Source organism: Augochlora pura, chromosome 2, assembly GCF_028453695.1.
Source record: "Augochlora pura isolate Apur16 chromosome 2, APUR_v2.2.1, whole genome shotgun sequence".
Lineage (NCBI taxonomy): Eukaryota > Metazoa > Arthropoda > Insecta > Hymenoptera > Halictidae > Augochlora > Augochlora pura.
The window spans coordinates 16,730,244-16,744,756 of NC_135773.1; the positions used below are offsets into that span (position 1 = coordinate 16,730,244).

The 14,513-nt window shown below is 46.0% G+C and overlaps 1 protein-coding gene across 1 annotated transcript in view; it reads right to left on the reverse strand.

Moving 5' to 3' along the window:
• The window catches only part of LOC144478262 (uncharacterized), a 431,063-nt gene that overhangs the window by 27,595 nt on the left and 388,955 nt on the right, over positions 1 to 14,513 (reverse strand). The window contains exon 4 of the mRNA XM_078196029.1: positions 9,442 to 10,031. Within this exon, the coding sequence (XP_078052155.1) occupies positions 9,442 to 10,031 (590 nt within the window). The remainder of the gene's footprint in view (positions 1 to 9,441; positions 10,032 to 14,513) is intronic.

A 14,513-nucleotide genomic window follows, 5' to 3' on the forward strand; every position in this document is an offset into this window, starting at 1 on the left:
ACATTGATAAATAATAATAGAGATTGACAGAATTACATGCACTGCAGAACAAGCCGTACACATTTTAGTCAGCACTAGAACGCTGAAACAAGTCTTTATAGATTGTTTACTCGATTCATCGATCCTCCGCCATTTGTTAGGAGTCACATGTTTATTTCTGCTGTTATAAAAATGCGTGTTTGCTTGTATGTATAAGTAAATGAAAATAAAATCGCTCCATTCACGCGAATCAATTATTGTTAGATTGTACTATTAATTTCCTTGTTGAGCAGACAATTATCTACAGTTAAACTTTTATAATTAGATTAGGAATTTTATATAGTATTTACTATACGAAATCGGGGAGAGATTACGGGCATTGAAGAACGTCTTTCCAATTTTGTGCAACTCGTTAAAATCACTAAAAGAGAAAATATATTATCAAATTCAAGATCCTTTGAGTTATAATCCAACTTTGTCTGATTATAACGATAATGACTGTTTATGATAATGATAATGACTGTTATATGATGTTTCATATGATAATGACTGTTCGTTTAAATTGACGCTTGAAATCTCTACTTTAAGATGCTGTTTTTGGATTTCAAGTTTGATGTAACGTTGTCACTGCTATTCTTCCAATGCGACGCCATATTGAGTCGAAACAAGTTCGATCCTCCCCCTTTAATTTAAAAAAAGATTCGTCATCCTGCGAAGATTGTTCGCAGAGTTACCGCGAGTCAAAGATGGTCGATTTTCATTCGAAATTTGCCTGTTACAATTTTGTTGAGCAGCGTAAAAAATGTCACGTTTCGAGAGTTCCTGGTGGCATTGTACGCAAGAATCGTGCAGTATTATCGAGGCAGTCCGGCAGACGCGTCACGGTCAGCTCGTTCCCGCGAAATCTGGTAAGTAAACGATCTCCCGCGGTAGGAATAGGCCGCAACAACGGCGGCAAGAAATCGTGGCGCGTTCCGGCATCGACAAAGGGCTATCGACGTCGCTCGAAAGCTCTGCCGGGCGTAGCGTTCGGGGTCGAGCGATTCGCGACGCGTTCGCTGGCGCAGAATTCGCTCGTAAATCTGGCACGGCGCGGCTCGGCTCGGTCAGGCTCGGCGCAGCTCGAAAGGCGGTTTCACGTTCTAAAGCGTTCCGTCGTGGCATCGTCCGCCAGTAAACTGCAACGCTTCTGGCTCCCAGCGAAACCCTACCGGATTCCACGGGGCCGGCCCGCGGAGTACTGCCGGCCTGTCGTGCGAAATTGGCTTCCACTAGGCGAAACGTACTCGATACGGGCCCCGAACGACGCCGCGATATGATTTACCGTTTCCACGTCCGCGACCTCGAGCGCCGCGAGATGGTGCAGCCGCGAATCCACTAGCGATAAGTCGCGAAAAATCGCGGAGAACGCACCGAGGCGCTTCCCAGCCTTCGAACGATTTCACTCCACTTCCTCCAACGACAGTGATACTAAAATGCTTTCGTCTCTGTAGAAGATGTCTTTTCCCAAGAAATCGCGTTGCATTCAGGCGTACGCCGTGTCGTTTCATGGCAGACCGTTTCCACTTGTTTCGACTACTGCGTATTGCACGCATCACCGTCAGACGTTAATTCGAGAACTATTCGTTTATTCTCGCGAATTGCGTACCGAATTTCCATTCATTTGCTAGTTGAAAGATTAGGTGTTTCATCGACGTTGCTGTAGCCAAATTCGGAGAAACTGCGCGCGGAGCATCTTCTTTCCATGGATCGGGAGCGGAGACGTAGATTAGAAATTCTATAGAACCTTGCAGATTGTATACTGTCCGAGGCTTTAACGCTGCGTAAACGTATAAACATCCGCGTTGCTAGTCACTCGCAGAAGCTGAACTACTTAGAAGCAGTTAACACCATATTTTACTAACAGTTTTACCGACGATCTAACGCTCGCAGGCTCTAAAGTTGGGACGTGTAGCGACTCTAATCATCTGGTTGCAAATTTTACGTGTTTGCGGGAGAAATGCCTTGGCGAAGACTGACTTGGCTATGAAATGTCAGAAAAATTGACGGATATTGTTATCGTATTAGTTCGACCATGTTTAAATTGCGAAGAGAAGAAGCACATTTTCGATTGCCTTGCACTTCTTGCATTTCAATTAGTTTTAACTTCTATACACATCTGTTGTATAATAACGAACATCAGCCTATGCATCGCTGCCTGTGCAATGAACATGGCGGATCATCTTTGTCCATCTGGTTAGTTAAAAGTATGCTACCGTTTCGAAGGTGTATTTATTTCGGTTAGGTAGAGCCGGCAGCCGAGCCGCTAACTTGCACTGCAACTTTAAACAGGATCAAGATGGCAACGTTCGCGGCGATTCCGGAATTCGAGGAGAAACCCGACGAAAATTGCTAAATACCCATTGATTAATGTCGACGCTCTCCAGAAACGGTTTACCCGGAGACTAACGCATTCATTAAGAGACAGCTATCGGCGCGGCCGTATAATAAACGACGAACTATAATGGCGAACCGGAGAATTAGCACCTTCTCATTTCACGAATATTATGATAATCGGGCTCGCCGGTTAAACCATCGCTGTTCATCGGCGCTCGTGAAATGAGATGCTAAATACGACACGGTAATAACGAACCGATGCATCCCGAAAGGATTTTTGCCTTCTTCGCCGAAGAAGAAGACGGCGAAGAAGAAGGCGGGACACGTGATACTCGATATTTGCACAGTTCTTACGGATTCACGCTTTCACAATGTTTCCGCGCGGCGAGGAGTTGACCGAGAATCGAGTGGAAAGAAACCATCGTCTCGAATTTCCACTCTAATTTCTATCAAGACGATTCTTCTCGTCTTTACGATCCTCCAGGGATACTTTATCGCCGAAGATAAGTTCACGCGGATAGTCGTCTCGAATTGTTGTTCAAAAGAGAATCATGTTCCACCATGGATTTCGATCCAATTTTTGTAGATTTTGTAGATTGCATTTCTCTTTCGCGAATTTTCACATCATTCGTAAATGAAATCAATCTTTCTTTACTAGATGTAACGAATAATTCAGTCAGAGTCTTTTTACATTTAAATTCTTATTAATAGGTTACTTGAACGGCTTTTTATGTTCGTTCTTGCGTACTACTTTACCGACAGATGTCACGCGAACAGCGTTCGATTCGTGCGATGCAGTGACACGAGGAACTATAATTACGAAGTTAAACCGATGATTATCCATGTAATTATTGGTGTCTCAAATGGTCGAGGAACGCCCCTAACTATCCCTGATAGATTGGTAAGTGCTGAAGTTAGGCAGATTAAAAAAAGAAGTTCGAACGCGAGCGAAAATTTCTAACAATGAAATTTGGGCTGCTGGAATAATTATATGTTGTTGCATTTAAAAATATTATTGCATTTGAAAATATTCTGCATAAATGAATAAAAATACCGATGTGCATTACTAACAGTGAATTATGCATACGACAAATAATTTATCTCAAGAATAGATCGATTCCGTAGATTGTAAAATCTATGCAATGGACCAGGTCTATTTCAGTTTTCCAATTTTTCATTTTCGCGCACTTTGATGATCTCCAGGGGATCGACGCGCCGCGATAATAAATCTGTTCAGCGTTTGACGCGATCCAGGCCAACAGAATTGTCAAACAACGTCCAGCGGATCTCGTTTGTCGGCCCGTCGCGTCGCTACGCTGGCTGATTAGTTATTTTACGGAATTCGAAGCGTTTATTTGTCCGTCCTAGACAAGAAAAAGAAGCAGGCCACAGAAGCGTCAGCCGAAAGACGAATTTGCTAATCGAGGCGAAAATTAGACATTTGTTTCAACACCACAAAGTAACCGTAAAATTATGCGCTTCGTGCGTTATCCAGCACAGAATAGTTTTTCGTCGATTAAAATTTCCTTTCAATTTAAGGCAGCTAAGCTCGTCGCGAAAATATTTACCAGATGAAAGCTCACTCACAGCATCTTACGCTGCGAAACTTCTCTTCTCCGTTTACGAAATAACATTCACAATAAACTTGTTGGAAAAATGCACTCCGATGAGTAACGTAAGTGTCTAGTATCCTCTAAGAAATTCTAGCGGACGATTTCTACGAGTTGCTTTATCGCGACGTGTCCCGATGACTTATTCTGAAATCGAAAGTAACCATTTCGGCGAGGATTACGGCGATCGCGGCGACCGTGATTGAAGAGTCAACGGAACCCGTTGGATCTATAAAGATGAAAAGACAGTTTGCCAAGCGGAGACGGGTCCACGAGAGTTTCTCCGCTGCTTGTCTACAAGATCGGCCGTAATTCGAGATTATTAGTCGGTGGATCGGCGCGCGATTGTCCCTCGGAAAGATACATTACGAGGTAACCGATGCCTCCAGTGAAAGTCACCGAATGTAAACTTCGATCTCGCGTGTTCGCCCCGTATAAATATCCATTGACTTTCTCGTTTGGTAACACCGCAATAAGTTATTAGCGCATCCGACCAGTCCCCGCGACATTCCTGTCGCGATTTTTGCGTCGCGCCGGAGCAAAGTTGAGAGCGGAGCCGGTTTTACGTGGCATAGTGCGAATTTCGACGCGCTAGCTGCCACTAGCTATTTCGGTAACGGTCCTCGGAAGTGTAATATTCTGTCAGGCACGGCGCGTCAGAATTTTGATACGAGAATTTAGCCGCGGCAAGTGTTGGCACGAAATTATATCCGCGTATTCAAATGAACTCGTTCAACTTGTGTTCGCAAGGCGACATGTTAATGTGTTCTATAGTTTCGTTTATAGCGCGCCGCGCGTTCCCTTCGCCTCTTTGACAAATAAAAGTGGAATGCGAAAATTGTTGCACCTCCCTGATAGCTTTATGTGTTTACATCTCAGTCAGTCGTGCTCTTTTCCGAGGCTTTTATTTGAAATTCGACACGTAGCTTCGGATTTAATGCGCCGGCCGGATGAAAAAATGCTCGACAACAATCCAGCAGAATGATTCTTTTCGTCGTGTTCTTAATCGTTGCGCAACGAGGATACGAAATAGGCCGATTCGATCTGCCGTACAGTTCTAACAATCGAGTTTCTTTCGACGACACTAAACACACATAGTCGGCGGTAAATTTCAGAGGTCTCGCGAAGAACGGTAGAGAGGAAGTGGTTAAGAAGATTGTCAGCGTCGTTTCGGTTTTGTTCTCGCCGCGAAAAAGCTTGAAATATGGTTTCCAGAGGGCGAAATCGCTTAAGCATGATGGACAGCGTGTTTCGAGGGGCCGGGGACCGGTCCTCGCGACGAAACTAACAGAATTTCAGGGAAAAATTGTGGCCCTGCGGGCATCGTAATCACCCATTATCGTGATTTCAAGTACGAGACGCCCTCGGGGTGGACTCGGACCCGCAGAAAAACGTGCGTGAACGAACGAAGGGCGGCCCCGGATACGCATTCCGAACACGTTCCGCCAGTTTTGAGTGATCGCGAACCTTCTGCCCGAACCTACGACACTCCCGGACACCGGATTCTCAGGACCACACACGTCTATGATGCAATTCGCAGTCGCAGAGAAGAGAAGAGGAAATATTCGGAACCTTTTCTTGTACTTCATGCGATTTTTATCTCTCCAAAGAACAGCCTAGGAAATTTGAGAACGTCAACCGTCAGTTCATCCATTCTCGTTGGTTTCTTTTTGAAGCGGTTGGCTGTTGCAAACTCTGACGAGTGTGTAAGTTGCTATAATTATGCTGTATAAGTTCAATTTTCATTATATCTTGTTTCAGTGCAACATTTTTAAAAAATATATAATGAATTAAAGACTGGAAATCCTTTTTAATCAGTTAGCTGTTTTCGACGAGTATATTCGTTAAAACATAAAATCTTTCCATTTCCTCGTGACGAGAGTATTCGTCGAAAACAGTTGACTGGTTAAACGTACCCGTATTGCACATACATTTCGAAATTATGTGAAATTTCTGAGAGTCTGTTGCTTTCTGTTTCAACATTCTGTTGCGATATTTTTTCTGGCAGTGTTATTTAAATGGAGTCTTTGATGTCTTAGGATGCACTTAAAAAAATAAATGGCACGGTTTTAATGGATAAATATAGTCAATCACTCGCTGCGGGTTAAGTGCGCTTTTCTGCTTTACTGTATCGAATGCTGGGAATGGACGGTTGTATTCGAGTACAATGTTTAATCGAACGCGCATCTTCTTGGTTAAAGAAAACACTGGGACTGTAATAAATGTAACATGCAAGTGGCGCTAGAAATGCAAGCAATGCAAGAAACTGTGAGGAATTTTATAAATTGATATCGAATTCCAGCATGCGATACAAAGAATTCTTCCAAAACAGAACGCTAAAACTGTCAGATACTCGGCTTTCGCAGCGTATATAAAGGAACTTTTACATTCGATATGAACTGCAAAGTTTTATAGCGAACGGAAGACCCAGACTTTTGTGCAATGCTGTCGTAGAATTTTATAGGCAAGAGTCTCTATATTCTATATCGACCAGAACTCTGACAGTGCATCCTTAAATCATTATTCATCGGAAGATCTGACTCAAATCTTTATCAGCGAAAAGCTATGCTTCCACGATATTTTGTTTTAAGTAATCAAAACATGTCTAACTGAGTTAATTCTAGATAGAACGCAAGGAATTTCAAGCGTTTCTCTTCGAATATGCTACATTTGAACCCCGATTCTCATGGCCATCTCATTGCTGGAGTGTGTCGCATAAGAACGTGTTGATCGAATAGTTTATGCTACAGGTCAGCACCCGAAGACGAGATAGGAAGATCGTGGAACACTTCGAGTTTCCTGCATAGAGATTCCTGGATCGAGAGAGAGAGAGAGAGAGCGACGCCGACACGCCTAGACCGAACACAAAAATCCCAGAGTTCCAAGAGACGAAGCTATAACAGAACTGGACGAACGAGAGGATCGCGAAGATCAAGGGAGCCTGAACTCTGGCCGAAGATCGCGCGATTCACGAGATGCACCGTTCCCGGTCAAAGATCAAGCCGATTTCGGATCGAGCGCGTAGAGCTCTGCTCGGCCGATTAAATTCCGGGGCGTCGCGTCGTGGTTCTCCGGTCGGTTCCGCGTGGACAGAGCAAGCGCGCGCGAGCGGACAGGCGGACGAGCGAGAGCGAGGAAGCGAGCGAGCACACCGTGTCGAGGTGGAAACCGGTTCTCCATACGTTTTAATTTCACGCTGACATCGGCGCAATTCAGTTTACACGGATACTGGCCATTTTCTAGCGCGACTCGCGAGATTAATGTCTCGGGCCCGTGTACGCGCGGCGCGCGTGTTTTCAAAGTTCCGCGGAATTTACGCCGCGACACGTTTCCCAGGAACATGCCCGAACGATCTCTCGCCTCTCTCGTCTCTCATCTCCTCTCCTCTCCACTCCTCTCCGGTTCTTCCTCGTCGCCTCCTCGTCCTCGTCCTCTTCCTCGTTCGCCTCCTACACTCGTCCCACCTCTTCTCCCGCGTAGCCGCTTTTCGATCTTAATCATCGGAGCGATCGGCTCGCGGGCTAATTGACCCGATCCCGCCGCTGGACACTCTTTCGCGACACCGTTCGTCTTCGTTTTTTCGACGATTAATTGTCCCTCTTGCATAATTCGCCGATCTCCTGCCCCTGCTTTCAGATAATTGGACCGTGGTTCGGTTTTATCGATGATTAATTGATCTCGTTCGGTAATTAATCGGTCCCTTGGTTTCGAATTGTTCGATCGACTCGGGAGAGGTGCATTCCCGCTGCAGTTGTAGCAATACCGATTAGGTTCGAGGCGGCGAGATTTCGAGTATCGAATCGGCGATCGATTATTGATTCTCTCTTCTGTAGATCTTCGACACGGTGTTTCGTTTCCAAACGTGCAATTTTGTCACACGCTTCACGAGATGATACCTCGAGGTGTCTTCGCGATGAATGCACAACAATTTTCTCAGTGGGCAGGGATCGAACTTGCCTATTTTGTCAAGTATGTTCGTTGACCGCTTGTAAAAGAGGTTCGCCAAGAAGGTCTGTTGTCACTTCAGAGTGTTCCGCACAACTAGGTACTGTTCACTTAATGCGTAGAAACGAGCGGTGTCGATGGCAGTGATTAATTATTCGATAGCGCGGTCTTCACTTTACACTGTTGTCCGGTTCGCAGCATTGTTAACAAACGTTCGTTCAGTGACGTTTATCGTTACAGTAGGTTATCAGTGTCCCTCAGAGTCTGTCATTTCACTGCTCAATCTCCTAGATCCTCGCGAATCAATTTCAACAGTCTCTTCGTTTTCCACATCACGATCTTCCGGAGCCGCGGGAATACTTCACTGTATAGGACATTTTCATCTTTCACAAGATCCATCGAGTTTCATAGATCCTTTCCAGTCATCGATACATAGATCTTGCGTCTACGTCATCGATCTCACAACACATGAATCAACAACAGGAATCGATCTCACACAAAATCCAAACTTCAATTGTCTCCGAAATTTCGTTGCGTCTTTCGAGATCCATGATTTATACCGACGAGAACACTGAGAATCGAAGATCCTTCCTCGATCCATCCGGAGGACATCGCGCCGGACGAACGTATCCCGATTTCCATGCGACAGTACGATCACCGCGATCTAGACGATCTCGATGCAACGGGCACACGTTCACTGCTCCACGATCTGCACTTTCAAACACCGTTCGTCGATGCGTTCTCACTGTCCCAAGCTTCCGGGATCGATCCCGGTCGCGTAGGCTTACCGTCGATCACGCGGCAAAGATCGACGACGATCACTCGGCGTCGAGAATCACTGGCACGTCCTTGTCACTGGTCCTCGATTCTCACTTTGTTCTCCCGAGTTCCCACAAAGTTCACGATCCGCGTCATCGAAATCCGTTTGTAGATCAACGATTGTCCGACACTTGCTGCCGAAGCTCACTTTGTCTCGAGGCGGCGAGATCGATGATCCCGCGAAGTTCGCGATCGGAATCGGAGGATTCGTAGATCGACACTGGTCCCTAATCAGCAAGACTATCATCCTGATCTCTATTGAAATTGGCATAGAAGAAACGAGCGAATCGTAGACGACGTTGGTGCTGGGCGATTCTACCTACTTAAACAAGTGTACCAGCCTAATCAACTTGTCAATGGTTCATCTGACACGACGAAGCCTATTCCACTAGTCTGACCAACGTCGCTTCCCAGACCCTATACCACTAGCCTACCAGAAAAATCACTCTCGATATTACGGAGAGTATCAACGACGACCCGACCCTCTATCGTATAGCATAGATCACAACCGGCCCCAGGAAACCCACCCCCGTCACACTGTCACTTCGTCCGTCAGCCGTCAAGTCAAACACATTGCCGGGTCCAAAGCACCTCTAAACGATTCTCTGGCACTTTTCACGAAACTTTGCGGCGACGACCTTTTCCAGAGTCCTTGAGAAGGGTGGCCTATGGCCGGTGGACCGCCAATTCGCAGAACAGTGTAACGACTCACCTGCAGTATGTATCCTCTTGCGTAATCCTCGTACGTCCAGCCGAAAGCGGCTAGTAAACGTGTCACTTGCGCGTGCGGCAACTGGTTGAACAACTGATCGAGCAAGATCTTAAGGCGTATCGGTAGTGCGCGCGAGCCGTAGAGTACGAGGGATGCGACGTCAAACGCGGCCGTCGGCTCGACACTCTCTGAAGCCGGTGGCCTCTCCTCCTTCTCCGCGACATCACGGCCCCCACCAGCCTCGTTTCCCCCACCACCGGAGTCCCCATCACCGTTGGATCCGCCACCACTTCCACAGTTCGGCTTCCCACCACCGGTTTCCCCACCAGTCTGCTTGGCCCCACTCGCCGGAGTTCCCCCGGCGGTGGCAGTCGTCGGATCGGCACCTCCGCCTCCGCCACCGCCGCCGCAGCCACCACCGCCGCGAGCTCCTTCCCTCGGCGTCGTCGGCGTCGTCGTCACCGCGGTCGCCGGCGTCGCCTGCCTCGCCCTCCCTCCGCCGCTTTTGTCCTCCCTACCAACGACTCGGGGGCTGGAGACGACATCCCCACCCGGCCGCTGCTGGTGGAGACCCGAGAGTCGCGCCAGCGCTGCAACAACAGAGAGGAGAACACAGACGGGGTTAGAAAGAGAGTCGTCTGTTTGGCCAGCACGGATTAGCGCGTGTGTTGGTGACCGTGGACAAACGGCCCCCACCACCCGGCCAGTCCTCTCGGCCGGGCACCTCCCACCCCCACGGTTTCCTCTGCTCCCTCCCACCCTCTCCTACTCGACTCATACCGGGTCCCTGTCCTTTCGTTTTGTTTCTGTCTCCTTTCGCGGCATCCAGCCTTCGCCCTGGCTCGCTCTGCCAACAGTCCCGACCGTTCCCCGTGTCTCTCTTCTTCCGTGCCGCTGTCTCCCCGGGTATCCTACGGACCCGCAACCAAGGGTCGCCCTGGCACCCACCGTACTTACTTACTCCCTCCCCGCCGGCGCACCGGACTCGCCCCTTACCCATCCCAACCGGCCACGCACACCAATGCTAGACGGCTACCCATACATCGACCGGCGACAGTTCCGCCAACAGCCACACCGATACCCGCCACCGACGCGACGCCGGCTACCAATACTCGTCGAGATGGAATGTACCCGCGGACCCCCCACCACCTTCGTCCGAGCAGTTTCTCGTGAGACCCGGCATCCATCAACCTGCTGCTGCCGCCACGGTGTCTCGGCGATGTACGGACGACAAGCGTACTACGACCCGCACCATGTCGGCCCGGAATCGCACAGACCTCTCGGCTCTGCTGCGATTTTTTCAACAGGATTTTTACTGCGCCGAGAAGCTTTTTCGAGAGTTCTCTTCCCTTCGGGGTTGCGGTGAGTTCGAAATTTCTTGCGTTTTTTTGTTTTTAGCCTTCTTTCGCAGCGAAATCGGAAGGGACAATCCGATATCGCCATTTCTAATGACTATGATGGAACTTGGCGAGTAGAAAAGATAATTCTAAGGGTAGAAAGTCAATTGCGGATGTCAAATCCAATACGTAAAGGACAACAAAGCAAAGGACATTAACAAGGGTTGATCCTGAATCTTAATAAAAATTTAGATCGAGTCGATTCTTGTAAAAGCGTTGTACATGGATTTTTCTCTCTGCGACCATTTTGTTTATCGAGGGGGTAAAACAGCCCCTATACATTTAGTCGAATATCTGTGAAACTACTAGAGCTAGAGGGATGATTCAAATGGAAAGTTGTGTATCTTGCAATAAGGAATATAAGTGCTCCAACCGATTTTAAATATCTTAATTTGTTTAAATAATACATTAAAAAAGATTCACTGATATTACGGAATCTTCCCCGATATAACCTTAATAGCAGCAAAGGAACTTAACCCTTTGCACTCGGTTGTCCCCTCTCAGGGGACATCGTAATTATAGTATATGACTAAACATTAAAGTTTATTAGCGATTTGCAACAATTTCTCGATGTCTACAAATTCATATAAATTGAATATTATTATAACAATTTTATATATACATATACATATATACATATATATCGTATACTATATAATAATGTAATTGTTTATAAGCACTGGTAGGTAACATCCATGATGGCGCCGAGTGCAAAAGTTTAAAAATGCGAGGCAAACCGATTTGGTTAAGTTTAATCGCATATAATAATCTATAGCTTAGAAATAAACAATTATAAAGCTAATTTAACGGCGATTAAAGATCGCGACAAGGTTTCGCAGAGGGAAAACGCCCACGGTGGTTTCTGAGCGTTGCCTTTCTCACAACAGAGACACGGGCCGCGCCGACGTATATAGTCGTCGAAACACCCGTAAGGTCTCGAGGCGCTTTCCCTCCAGAAACCGTCACGCTTTTCGCACCTGACGATCCCTATCTCGGGACACGAAAGTTTATAGGCGTTCTTACCGCGCAAGCCACACATACACACGGTGCAAACGCGTGTTCGCACACAGGTTCAACGATGGTATCGGTTCCCGCGTTTCGCGTACGACGAAAACATTAATCGAAACCGTGCACGTTAATCTTTCCGCCTTCTATCTGGGGCCCCATCAATCTGCGCCGTGGAACCGCCGCGAATTTATCGACCGGGAACCGATTAATCGGCCGAAAGGGTAAGAAGACGATCCCGAAGTCCCGCTCCGCGATGTAATGACAAACAATCACCGGCTTAATGTCTTATTTTTCGTGTCGCCCCGAGGCCAAGATGCGTACGATTACGTAATAACGGAACATATGGCCTTTCCGTTGAGGATCGCTGATCGCAATTTACCTGCCGTCATTCTGGCAAATGCACCTGATATGCCATTTATTTTTTTCTCGTAACTTCGAACAGCTTTGGCTTCATTGAATACAAGAGTACGAGGAAGATATACTTTCGGGTACTTTGTCTTTGGGTTTTGAGGCTGTTAAATAACGGTCTCGATGAGTAGATTACGGATCTTTATGTAGTTTTTAGTGTTTCGAGATTATAGAGGTCGTACAGACGTCTACGTTTGCATTCGTTAGGGTATATTGCAATTTATTTTATGGACGGCTCAGAAGCCGAACAGTGTAAGTCCACTTTTCTTCGAAAATGAGTTACACAGTGCAAACACATCTTTATTATAGGTTCCTTGCAGATTATTTCTTTATAAATAAACGATAGGTAACAGCGCTTAATTTTAACGCAAAAGGACTGAACAAAATTGTCTAAAGAGTTAAGTTCAGCTCTGGCTAAGTTCATTTGAACGTCATCGTATAATAAAAATTGTGTTTTGTATTATTAGTGGAGTTGTAATTTTTTACAGCTAATTTGTAGAAGCCTTATCGATCTCTGTTTTAGGGTTTATAGATTTAGAGAGATCGGCTTCTGAGCCATCCATGTGTAGACATTGAGACGCACTCGTTACATATATTTGAACTCCGAAGCAACCAGGAGATGGCGCCAAGAGATACAGAAACGGATCAAAGACCTTACGAAGTAGAAGTTGTTCAAGCTATTTATTGAGTGCTTTTAAACAATATTTTACTGATATGAAGATAGACATATATGTTTAAACCATATATTTTTCAGTAAGGCCTCGATTATCCGAACCATGTCTTTTAATAAGGTAGGCAAAGATAAAAGATAAAGTCCAACGAATAAAATCTTATTCGACACTGTGGAATAAAAATCTTATACAAATTTATTCCAATAAAATATCCTTCGAGATTATCGAATAAATATTCAATCAAATAAAAATGTATTTAAACAAAACTTTATCCAAATAAAATATTATTCCAATAAGAAATTCACTCGGAAAATAATTGATTTGGATGAAAATGATAGAATATAAAGTGTTATCGTTTATCGATTTATATCTTCCGCATTACTTTTCCGAATTACTCGGATCAAAAGTATTTCAAATTATTCAGGTAAGAAATTCGACTAAAAGGAATTCATTCGGATAGTTATTAAATACCGTGGTCGCCGTAAACGTTCGCCGAACAGAGATTAATCAAAACTGCGGTGGAAATCCGAAGAGAAAAATAAAATTGTTGCTGGGGAGATTGAAACGGGGCCATTCACCCTAAACAACTGGACGTGGGCCCCAATCGCGGGGCCCACGGTGGAGATAATCACTCATTGTCGTGGCATATCGGTGGACGATGGGAAAGCGGTGATCGTGTACGCGGGAGGATCCATTACCCTTGTTCCTTTTTGTTCGGACCGATAACATTAAGAGGGCGGTGCGGTCGTTACGGGGCGACGCGCCGGGCCACGGCGATGATTGTCGTTGTAGGTGCCATATCGGGCCCCTCCGGGACTCCGCGAGCGGTCCCGAGCCCTCGCTGGGGTCCCAGCGTGGGATCAATAGAAATCACGAAGTCATCGCGATTGGGCGCCACTTGTCATTAATGACTATCCGATTTTCGATTTAATTAAACCGCGATGACGATCTTGCCACCTAGACGTTCCTTAGCTCCGTCCCCTTTTACTCGTTCGGGCCCGAAGGACCCCGGAATATCGGTTACTCTCCGCCGAGAATGATCTGTTAACCGGGACGAAGAAGAGGAAGAAGACGATGGGCTTTTTCACGTCTCGATTACTCTCGTTTGCCAAGTACCGCGAGGGGCGTGGTTTCGGCAATAAGGATTCCGGAGTGAGGTAATTTAACTAGCTCGTTTGCTTTCGAGTTGCCCCGCTTTGATTGATTCACCCCTTCGCTCGTCTAACTGCGCCAGATTATGCTCTTGCAATTTTTCGAAAACGTCCGTCAGGCCCCTAGAGACTCGCTGTTACACGCAAACAACCGTGAACCATTTTAAGAACATAAATCTTTTGTACAATTTAATCCGTGCCCGAATGAATATTAATACAAAGTTGCTCCCGTATTTACGGCAATTAAAAACTTCTCGACATCTACAAACTTGAATAACAGTGTAGCGTTTATTCCATTCATCTTTCTTCTATGTTTGCCAAAATAAGAAATAAATATAGAATAATTTGCAGTATTTTTCAGTTGCGTTATATAGATTGCAGGTATGTTTAGATAATATTACTTTTTAATGGAACGTTTTGGACAATGTTTAACGAAT